At 31.8% G+C, this 21,201-nt stretch overlaps 3 protein-coding genes across 3 annotated transcripts in view; 2 read left to right on the top strand and 1 right to left on the bottom strand.

Moving 5' to 3' along the window:
- The window catches only part of LOC105335741 (EGF domain-specific O-linked N-acetylglucosamine transferase), a 132,809-nt gene that overhangs the window by 63,301 nt on the left and 48,307 nt on the right, over window positions 1-21,201 (top strand). The window lies entirely within an intron of this gene.
- Window positions 1,205-20,828, top strand: LOC136274656 (EGF domain-specific O-linked N-acetylglucosamine transferase-like). Its single transcript, XM_066082031.1, is given in 14 exon segments — window positions 1,205-1,210; window positions 1,277-1,356; window positions 2,959-3,065; window positions 3,446-3,505; window positions 3,508-3,548; window positions 4,542-4,634; window positions 5,803-5,874; window positions 6,222-6,308; window positions 7,330-7,398; window positions 7,678-7,736; window positions 8,307-8,334; window positions 8,768-8,859; window positions 20,126-20,228; window positions 20,625-20,828. Coding segments are annotated over 14 exon segments (1,101 nt in total).
- LOC105335752 (uncharacterized) lies at window positions 15,680-19,538 on the bottom strand. The gene is made up of 2 exons (XM_066081912.1): window positions 19,448-19,538; window positions 15,680-17,702 (listed from the first exon to the last, which is right to left on the bottom strand). The coding sequence occupies exon 2, from the start codon at window positions 17,282-17,284 to the stop codon at window positions 16,034-16,036; it is 1,251 nt and encodes a 416-aa protein (XP_065937984.1). The 5' UTR covers window positions 17,285-17,702; window positions 19,448-19,538; the 3' UTR covers window positions 15,680-16,033.

Here is a 21,201-nt window from a genome sequence, read left to right as displayed (position 1 = left end):
ATGCATATGGTGTTTTTGTCTCTCAGTTGATTCGATACGCAAGGGAATGCTCTTCGTAAAATGTATGAACAGTTTCTTAGGAAGCAAGCTACTGACAAACAAGTTGATAAAACAGGACTATCAACAGTCTTGTTTGAAGCACCCGGCAAATGTGACCGGTCAGCAGAGGATGCTCACTCCTCCTAGGCACCTGATCCTTCATCTATCTATTTGGAGGTTTGTGTTGATCTGCTTTGAATTTGTATTTCGTTTTATGGATATTTGAGATGGTTCACGGTTTGTTATTGTCATTTTTCCAATAAGATGTGTAAAAACCCGAAATTGGATATGAATGTCTTTTTCACTTCTTATTTCTTTTTTACACCTCAAACAATCGATTTTTGCTGATACTAAACGACTTGGTTCTAATATATTTTATTTTTTAAACAATGTAAACTTCTAGGGATAAACCGTAATGACGACAACTTTCGGTTTGAATTAAAATGTGTAAAAGGCATCAATCTTATTGGAATTTCATACTTTTCATTTTTTACCCATCACAACCTTCATTAAGATTTGAAACATTTCTCTCTGTATATTTAATGAGGGCTAAGAAGAAAAAAAGATTTACTTACATATTCGGAGAAAAAGACTCCATTTTGAAGTCTTGACGATCAACGAGTCATGCAAAGACCTGTCTTTCACGAACGTTTAAAATTCATTTTGAAAAATATGTCTATTCATTATGCAAAAAAAAAAAAAGAAATCAATAGTTGGAACATTTAAAATCATTTTAAAAACGTGAGTTTTTTTACGCTAACAAAAGAATAGCCACTCTTTTAAATGAGTATTAGATGTGTTTAAAAGTCCAAAGAACTTACATGCATGTGGTTAGAAAAAAAAGGGAATACCAGGACTGCGTTCAATATATTGTCTGCTACCCTTGTGACTAAATATATGGTCTTATTGAACGCACTTAATGAATTAATCATTGCTAAGCTAGCATATCTTACAAGATCATAACGGCTACATAAGGCTAGGTAGCCAGAACTATTACCATATGGACCCATTCTTTTCTTAAAGACGCGCATTCTCATCTGGGTAGCAGTTTGCATTCTATGATGTTGAATCTAATTAAGTGATTGACTGATGGTATGATATCATAGTAGCCTGAAGGTCTCCTGTTAGGATGGGAATGTTGTAGCGCAGTGTATGTGCGTATAAAATGGGGGTGTGTGAAACACTGTCCTCTTGTAGTCAACTGTAAATTGTCTTTTTACCCCCTCTTTTTATTCAGATTGGGACCAGGGCTACTCTCCATGTAAAGGAGGATACTTTCTACTACTACACATTGGCCAGGGAATCTGGAGTTGGAATGTTTGGGAACATAAAATCCCGAGGATCATAAAATGAAACATCGTATATTCCATATGACATATAGTAGTGGAGATTCTATCATATTTTCAACCCGTCCGTCCGCCAGTCATACAGTCCGTCCGTTCTGTTTATTTTTTTTCAAGCGTAAGTCCTTTAAATCCCTTGCACTAAATAATTAAAGCAAAACAAATATTTAAACCATAAAGTGTACATATGCATATTATGAATCCATTATTTTTCTTGGAATTTGAGCCTTTTTGAAATGAAAATTTTTGCCATATGTTGAATAAAAAACGAACGAACTGTTTCTAAGCAAATTTCCTCTTGAACCGCTCCACGGAATTTCCTATAACATTGTTGATAATTAGGACTAAATGTTTAAAAAACCATTGTGCATATTTTTAGGAAAATTTTGGGTATTCAAGCCCCTTTGAATAAAGAATATTGAATTTAATGATAAACAGTTTTCTTTACGCAACTTTTCATTAATCACTTCACATAATTTTTATAGGTATTCATAAAACAAAGTGTTCATGAACTGTGCAAATTACCAGAAACTTCAGTTTCCTTGTGAGGTATATATTGTATTGTTAATAAGACAAAAGTATAGATGTGTACAAAGACTTGAAAAATTGATTTGATAATTTGGAGGAGTTTCTTCCATACCAATTTATTTTGTGAATATAATGCTTACGCTGCCACTATTATAAGAAGCTTTGTCAAGTAACGGGGGAGCGTTAGGCATGTGAGCTTAAGCTTGCTCATTTTATCTTTCATTAATGATAAATAAATGGATATAGATTAAATGAATTAAATACTATAAGGAACCTACAGTTTAAATGTATTTTATCGAAAATTCTAGCAATGAATCTCAAAACGCACAGACAGTGGCCACTATCGTTTGATTAACATCACATTTTACAATTGGCGATGTCTACTTAAGATATTTGATTTTCTTACACTGCCTTACAATAACGCACACACAAACAGATTGTCATTATTGTACAGAAAAAAGCCATACATTTCATCCAGATCACGGTTATTAAGGTATTGGAAAAAATTGTCCATAATGTGAAATGTGGAAACAATGGTTGTCACTGTCAGCTGTCAAGAAACGACTCTGTTAAGATCCCCCCCCCCCCCCCCCCGATTACGACAAAGAGCACACGGCGGATGTGACCGGTCAGCAGAGGATGCTCACTAACCCTAGGCACCTGATCCTACCTCTATCTATTTGGAAGTCCATGTTGCTCTGCTTTGAATTTGTATTTCGTTTTATTGATTTTTAGATGGTTCACGGTTTGTAATTGTCATTTTTCATACTCCAGAGTTTAAATAGTTCGTACACGAGTGCGTATTATACACGAAATATTACGGTAGTTTGCTGCCATTCTGAAAAGTTGATAATCCAAACCTTTTCCATCCTATATCCTACAACCTAACCATCAAAAAGGCTCTTTTCTATCCTATCCTTTAAATTTCTATATTGGCATATCCTACTTTAAAGATGGCATCATTTGCAGAAAAGAATGGTTCTATAATGTTTATTAAGTTGTTTGATTTTATATACTCTTCATCCTCAACAAACGATTATATTTAAAGGTATGCAGAGGTGGAACATTTCACTTCATAACCTTTCCGCTTAATTCAAGACGGCCATTGTGATGTCATAATAGACAAACCTGTATACTTTATGTAGCTGGATGCAGGTAGGTACCAGCAAATATGTTGCAGGTATTGGTTTTTTTCTGAATATTTTAGAGAGAGAAATTTAATAAAGAGTCTTCCTTCAAATGAAGGTGTTGAATATGAATGATAAAGAGTCTTATATATGATGAAATAATAGTTGTTCAATTTTCAAGAAAATTGGGTTTTTTTGGGCAAAAATCAATGCTCATGTTTGTTAGATTTTGGTAAAAAAAATCAAGAATTAATTTTATATAATTAGTTACTATAATTGTTCTTGTAATTGGTGGTAACCTAGTACTTGGTTAAACCAGAGCCCCAACCCTGGCACCAAATATATTGCTGTTTATGAAGTGATGTGACAATGAAAAGGTTAATAAAAAAATTACTTTTTGTTTTTTAGGAGTTAACATGTACCACTATTTTTGTGACTTCATCAACTTGTACACCTCCATTCATCTGAACATTTTTTTTCCACTGATGTTTACATTGTCATGTGGGACACTGTAAGTTGCCATGGAAACATAAGTGATAAATAATGCTCTGTACATTGTCTCAGAAGAGTTTGCTCTCACTGCATCTACGCATTGGCAGAAAATGTTGAATTTGGTGAATGTATGTATTTAGTTAGCATAGCAAAACCTGATTAGACGAAAAACCTAATGATGTGGTGTTGCAGGCAGGAATTTTAAATTTCTACTGATATTAAGGAGGCTGGTTGGTGAACAAATTAATATCTGCGTAACATTTTGATATTTGATTTGTTTGGTTATAGACTATTACTTGAAAAAATCTATATATGTCACCTTTTAATTTAGTTACTTTACTATAGTTTTATATAGAGGAGATCAACTGCAATAAGGTCTAAAAATGACCACGACCGTCGATCTCTCTTAATATTGACGTATGCTTTGCAACTGAGTCAGTTAACAAACATCAAGGAATCTGTATTATTTGATGTGTCCATCCTATTATGATGTCTTTAGTAACATAAACTGAAAATCATGTACATGTACCTAGCCATGATATGTGCTTGGCAATCAAGACAAATCAACATTAATCAGAAAAGGAATCTATATCATTGTCCGGCTAAGAAGGTGATACAACACAGGGGTTTGATCATTTTGCTATTTTTCAAGAGATAAACAACTTTCACTTTTATTGCCAAGCACAATATGAAAGAAGAACTATTTGCTTCTATATCTTAATGCTAATGTAGACTTGTCATAGATACATGTATGGCTCGTGATGGAAATAACCCTGATTGGAATCGTTAGAATTCATGGTGGCTTAATTTTCCTGGTATTCGTCGATAGCATCCACCCAGGAATTTCATCCTCGACAAAAACAAATTATGAAAGAGTTCATTTTCTCTCTGAAACTGCAAACCATGCATCCACGAAACTACATCCCCACATATAAGTAAAAAACCCCACAATTCACGAAAATTGGCCCCCACAAATTTAAATGATTCCATAGTACTCATTGTAATGTTACAGAGCACCATGGGATACACTGATTTGTTCAGCGAAACGTGGAAAGCATTTACAGATTATCCTATAATCCGGTTACATGAGTACGACAAAAAACGGGTGAGTTTTGTATTGTTGCTAGTTATTTGTGTGATTTGATGATATTCTCCTCAGTAAACCGAAGTTTAGGGGATGTTTTATGAAATCTTCTTGTCCATTTGTCCGACATCCCCTTAAATTTAATTGAAGCTGACCTGTGAAGTAACCTGAATCCAAGGTCATTTGACCATGATCAAAGGCATATCATCAACAAGATATTTCAATGTCCCATTCATTATTTTTAATTAGTGTCTAGAGATGACAACATATACTTGACACAACATATCCAATATCTAAAGGGGATGGGCAAGTTAATGACTGGTGTTAACTTAATTTATTTAAAAAGTCCAGGTTCACATTATTTATTTAGGTACAGCTGGCATTTTGCTCATCATGCATCAACATGTACTGCTAGATCCTTGTCAGACCAGAATAAATACATTATTAGCCTTGCAAGTTGCATGCTAGCAAGGTTAATCAGTTATTTCTACTCAAAGAAACCCATTGGTAAAAAAATTCAAATTTTAAAGACCGAGTTAATGGAGTTATTTTGATAGAGTTCAAAATGTCAGCTAAAGTTATATGTAGGAGCTGTTAATGGAATAAAAACCATTCAAACAATAAAATGCTTTCTTTGGTAATTCATGCAGAGTACGAAGGTAGGGACATTGCAGAAAATATAAATAACATGAGTTAGCGGGTTATGTAAATTTGTCTGCAATCGTTACCTTCATAACCTGCATGAATTATCAAAGAAAGCATTTGATTGTTTATATTTACATCTTTCTTTTAACAAATTAAGAGATTGATAGTAAAAAGTAAGTAAAATTCATTAAATTACTTTTAATTTACATCAGTACGTTAGCTAAAAGAAACGGCCATATTGTCGCCTGTGGTTATTTTGAGTTGGATATCATCATGATTACTTCATGCAGTCCTTGATTTTTCTTAGGTCACTGTAGGTTTCGACCAATCGATAAACAGGGCATGTCGATTTCAGTTCTGTCTGTTTTATAAAGCTATGAATGAACTATAACTTTTCGTAACAAATAGAGGGCATCATACTCGGTAGATGTAAGTATAGTGAAATAAGACTCGACAACATCCGACTTTGATTTTTATGAAGAATACAAAAATAAAACTGCGACTGCTCATTTCTTAATATCTGTTAAAATACTTTCAATTGTAGGTTTGTGTTCGTGATGGAGTGTTTTCAATACTGCCCAGAATGAGATACGGCATGTATTACAACCAGCCATTGGTAAATGTTCAAATACACTGCTGGCTTAAAACGGTAGAATAAAATCATATACCGGTACATGTATTATTATGGGGGCCAAGGCACAGGCAATTGTTACGGTGATCAAGTTTTCTGCTGCTTTTCCTTTGTAAGGAAGATAAGTTATTATTAAGCTATTAAGATGAGTTTTAACATTTAAATTCTGTAACACAGAAATACATGTACGTGAAAATAGTAACTTTTGGCTGAGGTCAATTTTTTTTTAACAGTACTTCTTGCCAAGGAAATATTGAATTTTCTGTACATGCACATCCCTTTAATTACTTATATTATATGTTTATTATTATTCCAACTTTTATTTTTCATAGGTTTATGGTTGCCATGGTAGTAGCTTGTTTGAAGCCTTTAATCAGCATTTAGCACACCGACTCAAACTTACTCAGCATGGGCCTCTAGTAAGTGTCATCAAATAATTATATCAATGTTATACAGTTATATTATTTTCATGCATTATAACGAATTTTATCATTGGTTCCTTTGATATCACGTGTCAAAATATAAAAATGCGGATTGACCTGTACTTTCTACAAATAAGCTTTAAAAACTCAGTTTGACCTGTGCTTTTAAAATATAGACGAGGGAAATTTCTTATGTTGAAATAATTTGATTGGCTGGCGTGATTCACCCCAACCCTAAAATCCGCGTAAACAAACAACAAAGATGAAAGTTGCAGACGTTAAAGTGAAAGGTCGTTTAGCGACAATTAATGAAGTGGAAATAAAAGTTATTAATGGAAAATGTTGATGCAAGGAACACTAACAGGGTAACTGCAACAGCCGTTAAGCTATTTCGGGAATATCTTGAGTCGAAAGCGGAGACTTCACAAAATGCTTTGAAGATGTATTCATAATTTTGTTTCTTCTTTTGAAAATAATATAACGAATGTAGTCCTTTCACTTTCAGGTCAATCCAAAGATATATCGACTTCATAGAAAAGCATATCGACCTCGCACTTCGTGCTCGGTCGATATGCTTTTCTGTAAAGTCGATATATCTATGGATCAACCTCATGAAAGGGCTATATTTGTATAAGATATATATATTAATTAACATATTAATTAACATAAAAATATTATTCAGTAACTTATTTTAAAAAATTATGCTTCTTTTGAAAAAATTACCATAAAACATTTTGAAAGCGAACACACTTGTTATGAATTCATGCTTACAGCTAAATCTATAATGTTAGCTTTTATTTTGAACTGTTTCATAAACTTTTCTGTCATTGAAATTCCAAATTGGATTTATATTTATTGGTTAAACCTTGCATTTGGTTATAAATGTGTTTTATGTACACTGTTAATGGGTTTTCTAATTGTTAAGAATTAGAAATATATTTAATTAACTTACCGGTATTCTATTTTAACAGGATTGAGAAAATGTATTTCAATCTTTCTTTTGTTTTTATAAAAACAGGAGAACAAAATTAGAATCACTTTGCTGTCGAGAAAAACAAAGTACAGGAACATTTTGAATGAAGATGAGGCTTGACTTTTTCTATATGTTTGTATTGAAATATTTTGATATATGTTTAACCAAAAGATCAAATGTTTGCGTCAATTTGCAACAATTAAAAAATGTTTTAAATGTTCTTCTAAATCATTGTTTGGCAGAAGTTGCTGTTATGAATAAAAAGCATGTTTTCTAATGAAATTAGAAACTCGTACATTTATAAACTTGGCATCTTCTAATTTATGCCTATACATGTATATAGTCAACAATATCAGGCATATTTATTGATTTATTGCAATGTGTATATTTTAGCTTGTGAAAGCCATGAAATCTGTAGGAGAATTTGAAGTTCAAGTTGTTACGTATAACAGGTAAGCTTAGATCTTGATTTTGAGTTTTATTCTTTTAATTGTCATAATCAGAACCCTTAAGATGATAAACATTTTAAATAAAAAAAAAAGCAACTGTCACCATTTTTCATAGTGCAAGTTTGATTCTAAACCAATTTTCCCTATTCACAAGCATTTTCAGAGGTTTAAATGATATGAACAAAAAATGTTGTTTTTTATTATTTGATATACAAATCATGGAAATTATTTTTTATTTATAAAAAAAAATGACTCAATGATGAATTGAAATATAAATGTCATGTAATTATTCACACCAAATTTTAAACTCTTCAGTGTATTACTTGCAACCAAAACAGATTTTCCGTTTTCTCATAAAAAATACAATTTTTAAAATAATTTTATTATGATTAAGAGCACATATCGTTCTTTGAACAACAAAATCATTTATGAGAAACAATACTTTAACAATACAAAAAATTAAAATTTGGATGTCGCACTCCACCTTAAAGCAATAAAGAATTTGTGTACATATACATGTAATAAGTAAACTTTTGAATCTGAAGCATGTTAAGCGTTTATTTTATTTTTGAGAGACATGCCATTTAAAGAACAAATCAAGGTATGCAACATGAATTCAGTTTAGCAAATGTTTAGTAATTGAAGAATGAGTTTTATTCTGTAATCATTTTAAACTGATGAATATCTGATATAAAATTTGCATAAGATTGGTGAACGGTGATATATGAGCTTTCAATATAATGATAATTAATAACCCCTGTAAGATAGATAATTAACAATGTTATTCAATGAATAAATGTCTTTAAGAAAGCTCGATAGTCATGGCCCTTTCTGGTCTGTAGTGATCTTCTTCAGAAGAAGAGTATAAAACAATACCCAAATTCAAATGGTGAAATGTATGGATTTTTTCTTTTTAATAACTGAATGATAGTTTATAGCTAAAGAAATGATATCTTAGAATTTCAGGCAGGTCTGATAGTTTAATATGTTGACCATACAGCCTCCTCAACTTAATAAATTTCTTTATTTTGCAGACCTCTTACAACAGTGATATATTCATTGGTATGCATGGAGCTGGGCTGACTCATCTTCTCTTCCAACCAGACAGGGCAGTGGTTATTGAACTGTAAGTGGAGTAGAATAGCCAGATATTGGCTATGGTTAATCAATCATTGTTTTTCTATGAGCTATAGAGAAACTGTATTATTAGATTAAATGTATCAAGTGATTTGTGTGTACACATATTTAACAAGTAATATAACATATCTGGTAAGCAACATGGTTGCCAGAAGGTCTTCAATTTACATTTACTAAGTATTTCATTTCTATTGTTATGTACATGTACATACAAATGGTTTTGGTTTTTTGCCAAATCAAAGATTAATGTACATCTGTATGATGATTATAAATGTATTAAAAACTGGCTTTTTCATTAGCCAACATATTTTTGTCCAAAAACCTAACAAACAAAATAAATGATTAATTTTAATTCAGCACATTTTGAACATAATTAAAATATAATACTAAAAGAAAGAAAGTCAATATGAAAGAATTTTTGTGATATACTTATAGCTACATTGGTACTGTTAAAAAAATGCGTTGATCTTATCTTTTTCATATATAATTGTGAAGATAAAGCCTGCTATCACGACCTTGCAAGGTCACGAGGAATACATTATATGACTTGGGAGAAACAATCCAAAGTTTTTCGCAAGATGAGGTGAAATATTCTCTTATATTATGAAAAAAGATCCACATGCTTAAAACGTATGTTTTTAAAATTTTCAATGAGGACAATAATTATCAATACAGACTAAATAAGACATCCAGTTAGGTGTTGAATCTCTTCAAAATAAAATGAGATATATTTTTATTGCTAACCATGAAATGCAATATATCATGATCTAGCTTATTTATTCTGCACCTTTAAATTTGAATAAGTACTAATTCCACATCAAGAAGTAATTTGAAATTTTCAGTAGTTTTTCCAGAAAATTAAAAAAATATTAATTTTCATTTCGAAGAATTAGCCTTGATGTGTTATTCAGTAGTCTTGTAGTGCTAATCTGCATACTCTATAATTAAATCTCCACTGTTTTTATTCGGAATTTTAAGGGCCATCATCCAACTTGAGGGGCACATGCAAAATTCACAAACTACGAGTTTGATGTGGGAGAGTTCATACGGCTAATTCTGAAGGCTGCCGAATACGTAAAATCTCATCCAAAATTTATCCACGGGAGACAATCAAAGATAACAAGTGAAAAAAGGAGGCAATCAAAACCTCATCAGGGAACAGACTCTAAAGATGAATTATGATGATATATATTGATGATGATATAGATTTGTTTTGATATGCAATAATATTATATTGGTTGTAGCAGTCTGAATATGGTTGTTGAAATAGGTTGTAGTTTAAACTATTTTTGCATAAAGACTGATAATTTTTATCAGCAAAGGGTAATCAGTAGTAATTCCTGATTGATTCCATGGAGTGTATAAACTTAACTTACTTGTGATTATTTGAGGGATCCAATTGCAATAACCAAGGTTATGAATTTAATGTACGATTTTTTTTCTAACATACTAATAAGTTCCTATTAGTGTTTGACAATTGTTTTTATGCCTCCGCCATGAAATGGCCGGGGACATGTAGTGTTACCATGTTCTGTCATTCTATCCTTCCGTCATTCCATAATTATTCACTTTTCGATCATTATCTTAACGACTGTTGCACAAATTCAACTCAAATTTGATTTATAATCTTTGTAATAAAATGAATGTTATACCAAATTTGACATTTGAAATTTTGGCCACCTGCGGGGGCATTCGTGGCTTTATGACCCATCAGGTCTTATCAAATTTCATTATACTTTTTATTTCTTATGTATAAGTGTAAACACAGGATGAAAATCGACCATTCAGTGAACTGAATGATGACTGAATGGTGACTGATTTACTACGGAATGGTCACTGACAAGGTACTTTTCCATCAGCAGTCAGTTACAATTCAGTGACCATTCAGTCAACTGAATGGCAGAAACCATTCAGTGACCATTCAATTACTTTTCAGTGACCATTAAGTTACCTTTCAGTGACCATTCAGTTACTTTTCACTGACCATTCAGTTACTTTTCAGTGACCATTAAGTTACCTTTCAGTGACCATTAAGTTACCTTTCAGTGACCATTCAGTTACCTTTCAGTGACCATTCAGTTACCTTTCAGTGACCATTAAGTTACCTTTCAGCGACCATTCAGTTACATTTCAGTGGTCATTCAGTTACCTTTCAGTGACCATTAAGTTACCTTTCAGCGACCATTCAATTACATTTCAGTGACCATTCAGTTACTTTTCAGTGGTCATTCAGTGACCATTAAGTTACATTTCAATGACAATTCTGTTATTTTTCAGTGACGATTCAGTCACTTTTCAGTAATCATTCAGTCATCTTTAGGAAACAATTCATTGCTAATTCCGTCATCTTTAAATAACTAGTATGTCACCTTTACGTAACTATTGAGTAACCTTTTACTGATCATTCAGCCATCTTTAAATAACCACTTTATCACCTTGAAATAACCATTCATTGGTGGTTCAGTTATCTATCATTTACGGTTCATTTCTAATTTGGTGACCATTTAATTATGTCCCAGTATTCATCGTCTTCCATCATTGTCATTCAATCACCTTAATTATTGATCAGTGACAATGTAGATGAACAGTATTTCTGCCTTTGTATTCAACTTTTTTTCAACGCAAGTCATTGATTTCATTAGAATTTACTGTTTCCTTTTTTCTCTTATTCTTGTGGTAATAATCATACTCTGTATTTAAAGCGTTTATTGCAAACAATTGCAAATGCTTCCAAATTCATATATAAACAATAAGCATCATTAATAATTTATTGAAATTTATATAAAAAGGTTAGGCCAAACCAATACAATTTCTTGTTCGTCGGAAATTTAGTGAAAAAGGACACAAGCGGGCAGATTGAATAATAAAATTAAAATTTTTCAATTTGGTAGCGAAAATTTTTAGATATTAATAAATAAGTTTGAGCTTAAGCTTATATTTCTTCTACTTGATTCTAATTAATCAAATTAATGAAAATAATTAAATTAGTTCAAAATGCTTAAAATATAGCGGAGATAAAACATAAAACAGTGTAAAATTTCCTGGATGCAGGAAATTAATATTATTGTAGACTTTTATCTAAAATGAGCGCGCAGGTCTGACAAAGAAGAAATTATATTGGTGTGGCCTTAAATCATGTTTACAAAACTATTTACACAACATACACATTCAATATATGTTATGGCAAAATGTATATCAAATGCATATTCTCTATTTTAAAACATGAACCATCCAATAATATTGCATAATATTTCATAAATAAACCTCGAAACTAGTTGAAGTTGTGCAAAATATTTCCTCTTTACAATCAAATCAGATTTTATGTAAAAAAAAAAAAAAGTCACTGTTCAAGGTAAAAGTTAATAAGCTGAAAAAATTTATATTTCGGTAAATTACTTTTCATAAGTTGATTACAGGAACAAAAAGGACTGAAAGAGGGTAAGGTATCTTATAAATGAAAAACAGGTTTATCAAGGATAAAACAGCTACTATTAAATAAAAAATAGATATAAGAAAAATTAAATAAGCATAATTGATACAGTATATTTCAAAATAAATAACCATAATTGTTCATGCATTAATAGCTACTAATAAATCATAAAAGGAAATATAAAATCAAAAGCAGTAAGCAACAAAAATGTGTTAAATAAATATTCATATAGAACAAGGGCCATCTTTCTAAGTTGTGTTTAAAGACTATGAAAATTTAACACAAATTCCTTAACAAAATACTGAAAAGATATCATAAGAAAATACCTACTTTAAACAATTTCTTACTTTAAAATTTTTAAAATTTAGATCAGTCTGTCTTCAAAAACAACTTATAAAAAATGGCTTTACAAATAAAATAAATACTTATGAAGACATTTATAATTTACATTTTCACTTTCACACTTTATCACTATCTTCATCCTCCCTTCGAATGAACTTTGGGCAGTCCTCTGGGGCTGTCCGTTTTGATGGAATGGTAAGGATCCTACGACTCCTCAACTACCTCCTGTGCTGAGGGCTCAGGTTTTCTTTGTGTTTCGCCTCCAGTTTGTCCTCGAGGGTCTTAAAAGTTTGTTTCTGCCATGCCAGGCGCCGGACAATAAAATGTCGAAACTCTCCATTATCGTCATAGTCTGACTCCTCGGACGACAAATACTCGGGTGTCATCACTTTGGCAATCTTTTCCCTAGCTACACCCTCTAGAGCTTCTTCTTTCACAGATCTCAAAATCTGCTGAAGTCTTGCAGCTCTCTGACAAAAAAATTAAAACATGAGTAAACCACTCTATCACCTTGAAATAACCATTCAATAATATTCTGTAATATTATAAATGTACTACATTTAGCTGTAAATCAAGTACATCGCTAAATGCCATGCATATATGTATAAAAATAGTCACATCCATGCACCAACTTGTTTAAAAACTAACTTCTGCCAAATGTAATAAACGCCATATAATACGCTTACAGTAATATGAGTTACATAAAATATTTTATAAATGTACCAACTATTACAAGTTAAAAATTCTGTTCATATGGTACCACATGTAACTTGTTTCTAAAATGTGGATGAACTTGTCAGTGACGGGGTTTTGAAATCTGCAGGTATTTCAAATCTAAATATGTAATTTTAGGGAAGCAATTATTTGCTTTTCTGCTACATGTAATCATGTTAACACACATTGACTTTAATAATTCTCCTTAGGAAAGTACTTAAGGAATGAGTTCTGGTCTTGTGATATAATAAAGGGCTTTCCTCTTACAACTAATGCCATTAGATACTATACTAGATAGTATACTAAGTATACTATCTCTTATATGGCAGAAAGATCAACAATATAATAATTTTACCCCTCATTGTGTCCCCATCCTATCCCCAGAGGTCATGGTTTTCACAACTTTCCAGCTACACTACCTGAGGAATTTTTCACATAAGTTTCACATAAGTTTCAGCTTTTCTGACCAAATGGTTCTTAAAGGATTTTTGAAATTTTCCTAAAAATTTTAATCTTTCCTTCTTATATCTCCCCGTGAATAAAAAGCATGAGCCTTAATTTTCATAACATTGAATCCTCTATGCTAAAGAGATCTGTGTGCCAATTTTGGTTGAAATTGGCGGTTTTGGAGAAGATGGTGAAAATGTGATAAGTTTATAGACAGATGGACACCAGACAAAAAGTGATCGGAAAAGCTCACTTAAGCTAAAAGTGTAAATATATTGACATAATCCTGTAAAGAAAGAAAAATTAATTGTTATTGAATCTTACCTTGTATTTCTCTAAGTGTGAAAGGGCATTTCTGCAGGCCTCCTTCTCCAGCAATAACGGCATTGACAAGCCTGTCAGTGGTTTCTTCATTGCATTTATCCTTGAAACTATGAAATGAAATGATGTTTAAAACAATGAGTCTAAGCCAAAACAATCAACATAGGTAATTATTTTATTGATAATCAATTCAATTATTTGATAACTGGAAAATACACATTGTGAAGAAACATCTGTATTTGTTGTGCATTGTCATTATCAAGTATTTCAAATGATCAGTCTATTTTAAAAGTGTCCACCAGTATGCAAACCAATTACGGCATTACGGGACTTAAAGTTAATAATTTTTTAATCAAATAGCTCATTGCCTATCTTCCTATACTCAAATAAACTGTGGGGTATGCAAAAAGAAAAAAAAAACAAATAAAACTTATCAAAAAGTACCTTTTGTCCTTTTCCAAGGAGAACCCAAATCCATCATCAATCCCTGAAATTGCTTTGTATGCTTCTCTCACTGCCAGCTAAAATAATGAAATGATTTGAAGAATTTATTCCCTGCATATATCAAAAGGTTTTTGTACCCTTATATTATAATCAAAGTATATAAAGTACAGATACCTGTATGATGACGTGTATTGAAAATGCTTCAATGATTTGGTATTATTTCAGACTAAATAGACGCAATGAGTCATAATTAACGAAATAACTGAGTTTATACATATTTCTCATAATATTGTAAAAGCAAAATACTTTGGGAAGATATCTAATACCCTTCTTAAGATTAACGGATGAAAAGTTATGCTTTTATGACAACTCCTGCAGCAATTTGACTATGTACTTTCAGCTTTACAAAAGGATGATCATAGTCTGAATCATCCTAGTTTCTTTCAACGAGATGCTTAGCTGCCTCTGTAAATCCGACAAGCAGAGTTGGAGATTTACAGAAACATCACAGCGTTTGGTTGAAAGAAACTAGGATGATTTCGACAACAATTGCAAACAATGAATTCTGCTGCTTAGTAATGATTATATGGCAAAAACAGTTCTGCATGAAAAAATATTAGAGTTTCGAGGCCAGTAAGGGACGAAAACTGTTGAGTATTCTTGGGTATGTTAAGGCTGCCCGATTGATTTCATAGCAATGTGTAAAATCAGTAAACAAATGAATAGAGATATTTTGATGCTTTTGTGAAACACCTTAGCGCAAGTGAAAGATGAATACAATTTTTGTATTTTTTACATTAAATTGGGAAAGAAAATAAGTACCAATGTGAGTCATGCTGCGGGTAACCTACTAATTCACCAAATTTTGTGTAAATTGAGATTAATAGGTAAAAATGTACCTAATTTAGTTGATGGTGCAAAATATTTTGACTATATTTGAAATAAACCCATTATTCATATAAACCTCAATCAAGAACTGCAAAATAAATAACTGATTAAAATTAAAGTAAAAATGATTAAGAATAGATTTTTTTGCTAGTATGCTATAGTACAACAAAGTTATTTGTATATAATAATCAATATTTAATAGAAATCCACAATAAAGCATGTCTATTCAAACAAAATCTTTCAAAATTGCTAAATTGAATGTTAAGTTGTACTAGTGCATTTATTGTAAGAGCACTTAATACTTGCTGAAGTATTTATTTCCATTTTCAAAATTTGTGTATTTTAATGCGTACTTCGCCATTCATTATAAGTAGCTTTGTCAAGTAATGGGGGAGCGTGGGGTATGTGAGCTTGCCCACTTTTTCTTTAATTAATGATAAATGAAGGGATGGAATTAAAGAATTAATTGGTATAAGGAATGTATTTTATTCAACATCACAGAAATGAAGATCAATATACAAAAAAGTATGAATGATCACTTGTTTTATTCACATCTCATTTTATTAATTAATGATGTCTACTTTAAATATTTGATTTTCTTTACATTGCCTTTGTTTATACCACACACAAACAGATTGTCATTATTGTCCACACATAAACCACAAGGATACTTCAGACTACAGTTATCAATGTAACGCAGAAACTGTCCATTCTGATCCAGAATGTGGATACAATGGTTGTCTCTGTCTGCTGTTAGGATACGACTCTGACTGTCTGTTGTGATACCATTGGGTGTAAATGGTTTGTTCTTGGTAACTGATGGATGACCGGTGTATCTCCATCTGAGTCTCCCGCCCTGATTAACCACCACTACAGCACCAGCCCAATAGTCAGCTACACAGATGGCATGGTTTCTGTTCTCTGTGATGTATTTAGTATAACTATTCCCTGAGTACAGAGGTTTACATTCATCATCAAATTGAATTGTTTGTTTCTCTGTAGATCCCGAGTAACGGACAACCTTAGATTGAGTGCAATAAACACTGAACATGGTAGCCAGGAGATCGCCGGTAGAGGTAACACACAGCTTACAAGGCTTCCATCCCTGTAATCTGATCAACTCTTCTGTCTGTCCATTCTTTACTCTATTCACTGTCCCTGTTGACCAGTCGGAGTATAGTAGATACCCATCACTGTCTACAGCTATATCATAAGGATAATTACCTGATTTTGTGTGGATTGTTTGGAGGAGTGAACCTTTACTGTTGAAGCATTTGATTTCATTAGTCGTTCCACTGGTCCATATTATGCCTTTATTCAGACAGGTAACACTGCAAATACGTTCATGCCCAGTCTGTATTGTGCAAAGAAACTCCGGTTCATCCAGTAGTTCTCTGACTGTAGTGTTTGGTTGGTTTAGTAACGAGATATTGTCTTCTGTGGCTGTAGATAATCGGGTGATCTGTCCAAACAAACTATACAACTTCTCACTGTCTATTGGTTTTGGAATGAATGTTGGCATTAATATCTGAACCTTGGGTGGAATCTTGCTAAACTCTATAATCCTAGAACTGTATTCAATGGTAGAAGTTACTTCCGTGGATTTCTCGATTTCTCTTATGACCAATAATGATTGTTTTATGACAGACTGTAGCTGTTTGATTTCGGCCAAATGTTTCTGTAAAATATCTCTGTGCTTTACTTTTATCACGCTGATTTCAGTTTTCATTTTGTTGATGATGATGTCGATTTCTCTGTGCCATTGCTCTCCTTGTTTAGACATTGTTGTTGTAAGTTGTTCATATCCTCCATCCAGGTTGGCAAGCATTTGTTCCAATTCCTGAGTAATTTTTTCATAAGTAGGAGAAATATGAAATTCTAACTCTTTAATGTCGTTTTTAAGAACTTCTTTCTTGGTATTGTAAACTTCTGTAGCTTCTACAAAGTTATGTCCCTTGTGCTGTTTCGATGCAGTACAGGAAGAACAAACAAATATATTGTTGTAATCCTGGCACTGTTATTCGCAGTTTTTATGCGGATGTGTTTCACATTTCGGATAAACTAGGGTTGATCTTCGTTCCATGAAAGGCACAATTGCATGTTTAAGATATCCATCTGAAATGTGATCTACTACACAGGGCTTGCAGAGGTTGACGTGACAAAAGTCACAGTAGCTGTGTACTATGGCGGTCTCACAAAGGTCACATCGGGGTATATCCTGGGCACTAGAATGAGGATCCATAGTTCTGTTAAAAAAGAATAAAAGACTTGTATTTTTCTTGATATTATCCATTATAAACACCGTGGTACAAATAATTTTTGACTTTATTATACGTAGCGTAGGAAGCATTGCAATTTTAAATATTTCAGTATTTTTTTTTAATCACACCAGGAGGGTTTAACTATCTTTAAAGAATGTATTAAAACGTCTCTCACTCTCTCATTGGGTATTTCCAAGCATTACCAGTCCTTGAAAATATAACTTCTGTCATATATTATTGAACGGAAAATGGTATACATGTATTTGTGACATATTCCTTAATATCTGAGCCTTATTCCGTAATAAAATAAATACTTAATAAATATATCACTTTTATGACATATTCTCTTACGGAATATATGGTGTAGATTATAATGGTCAGTTCCATCATAATTAAACTTTATTCTGTACTAAATAATTGAATTAGAAAAGCGTTACTTTTTTGTTTTTTCGTTTGGAATAAATGGTATAGATTGTAACATATTATTTCAAATTTGACTTGTATTTTGTAAACGATTTATAAATATATCACCTAACATAGTGCCATCTTCTATTATAGAATAAATGGTTAAAATGTAAAAGATTTCTTCATATTTGACCTTTATTCCGTTGCAAATCAATACGATATGATTTATGAACTTTTCATTCCTTGTTAATGTGATTGACGTACGTTGAGAATAAGGTATATCGAGAACAAGCATTTTCGAAATATATGGACCCATAATACAATCATTCGTATACTACAATAGATATAATAATTGACGTTAACAACGTCAAAAATTATTAGCACCGTGTGCTAATAACAGGATATTGCATTTGTTGGTTAAATGATATGAATAAAAAATTTGTATTTCTTAATTACATGTAGTAGTACAGTAAAAGAAATCTACTTTGCATCTTTACTTCAAGAAAATTTTTCGATAAACTATAGGAAAACCTACACTAGAGTAATTAGGCAACTGCTTAATCCTTTAGTCTTTCAACTCATGTGAATTGATGTGCGTAAACTATAATTGAATTTTACCCAATACATGTAAGTAATTATTGTAACATACATTAAAAACCTACTTTCATTTTCGGTAAACCAGCCCAAAATGGCAAAAATGAGAGTAAGGTGATGGACACACTTTGGTGGGTCCAAGTCTGTGGATTTTGCGTGAAAATATGGCAATGAAATAATATTGAATGATTAAGTATGGAATGTATATATTACCTGGGAACTTATTTAGGGTATACATAGAAATTGAGATTTGACAACTGTTGAATAAATTTAATGAGCCAATTTGTTTCTTTCTTGAATACACGCTTTTGGTTTTGATGGATAGAACTTCGAGAACGGGGTAGTCAAGAACAAATTAACGTCAAGTCATGACAGAGAGTGTTAGACGAGTTCATTTTGCATCGTTGGCATATACCTTGGATCGGAATCTTTGGTTAATATAAAAAGTTAATAGAAAAAATGTGCATATTTGACGAGAATTTAGCTTTAATTAAAAAGAATATACACTCCCCAAACTACTACCTTATTTTATAAATTATTAGTTTATAAAACATTAAGCTGATATAATTGCGTTTTATTAGTACATTGAGTTGATTATACAAAACATATCATTCAAAGGAAAGTAGTCTAATTTGTAATAAACATCCATGGTTAAATCATATTCACCTAGTTACATGTAGCAATGTAAGTGATGGTTAAATAAGTATGCAATTAACGATAAGAATACGAACCCTATTAACAATTCACAATCTCTAACTGTCTGATAAGCGTGACCCAAACATGGCTGATCCTGCTCTTATCAGTTGATCACCTGAGGTGAAAAAATCTACGAAATACAGGAGTTACTCCCCGTTCATCGTTATCGCCGTTGCCTTGCAGTATTAGATGACATTATCTATGAATGATGATTAATCACAAACTAATCAATGTTTTATTCTAATGGCTGTGAAATATGATTATTGCAGTAAAAATAGTTGTAAATACATGAGTTAATATATTTTTTCTCCATTTAAGATCAATCCATGAGACGGATAATATTTGCGACTTTGTCGTAAGGTATTTTGTAAAATGCAACCCTGGTTTCAGATTTCTTAATTTTTATCGAAGAGTTTAACATACTTTTCTCAGGGAAATAAGTCAATTAAAATGTCCATTTTTTCTAAATTAGACAAACCACACGACTGATTGAAATGCAACAAAAAGACTGAAAATGTAGCGTATTGATCTGTAGGTATAGATTCTATATCATATGCATTATCACACAATGTGTTATTAAATTGCTCAACAATACAGTTGTTTTTCAATAATAATCAATTATTGTTTTGTAATGAAACAAATAATATGGCTAAATTGTTACTGTTAAACTTAGGTATCACAGCACAAATTTCGTTGATTTCATCATTTTTCAGATATAATTGTGAAGATAAAGCCTGCTATCACGACCTTGCAAGGTCACGAGGAATACATTACATGACTTGGGAGAAACCATCCAAAGTTTATCAACAAGACGAGGTGAAAATATTATATTATGAAAAAAGATCCACACGCTTAGAACCTATGTTTAAAAAAAATTAAGATTAGGACAATAAGTATCAATAAAGACTAAATTAGACATCCAATAAGGTGTTAAATCTCTTTAAAATTAAATGAGCTATATTTTTTTTGCTAATTATTAAATGCAATTTATCGTGATCATGCATATTTATTCCGTATCTTTGAATTTTGAATAACAACTAATTCCACATCAAGAAGTAATTAAAAACTTTCAATAGTTTTTCCAGAAAATATTTATACAAGCATTTTGAAGAATAGGTTGTGATATATTACTTATTAGTCTTGTAGTGCTAACCTGAGTGTTTTGTGACAAACATAATTAAACTTCCATCGTTTCATTTTCCAAATTTTTAGGGGCATCATCCAACTTAATGGGTACATGCAAAATTCATAAACTAAGAGTTTGATGTGGGAGAGTTCATGCGGCTAATTCTGAAGGCTGCCGAATACGTAAAATCTCATCCAAAATGTATCCAAGGGAGACAATCAAAGATAACAAGTGAAAAAGGGAGGCAATCCAAATCTCATCAGGGAGCAGACTCTAAAGATGAATTATGATGATTTTTTTTTAAATTTGCAATAATATTAAAATGGTTGTAGCAGTCTGAATATGGTTGTTGAAATAGGTTGTAGCGGAAACGTTTTGCTTTTAATTGTTTAAAAGAATTGATTTTACATAATTTTATAAATGAACTTATTTTTTGAATAATTTACTACTATGGTGCTATTATTAAAGATACATGTATATACCGGTATATATAGATGAAAAGTATATAATCGGTGTGAGGTTTTATATCCCATGAATATTGAATATTTTGCTTTTGCAAATGAATCTGACAAGAAGTATTTGCGTGTTATTACTGATTGACAAACCAAAATTTATATGATGTAAAAGCAATCTTTGATTTTTTGTATGATAGTTGTTTACACT

This window comes from Magallana gigas, chromosome 4, assembly GCF_963853765.1.
Source record: "Magallana gigas chromosome 4, xbMagGiga1.1, whole genome shotgun sequence".
NCBI classification, from domain to species: domain Eukaryota; kingdom Metazoa; phylum Mollusca; class Bivalvia; order Ostreida; family Ostreidae; genus Magallana; species Magallana gigas.
Note: the sequence above shows the minus strand (reverse complement) of the source record. Positions and strands in the feature narration are given on the sequence as shown.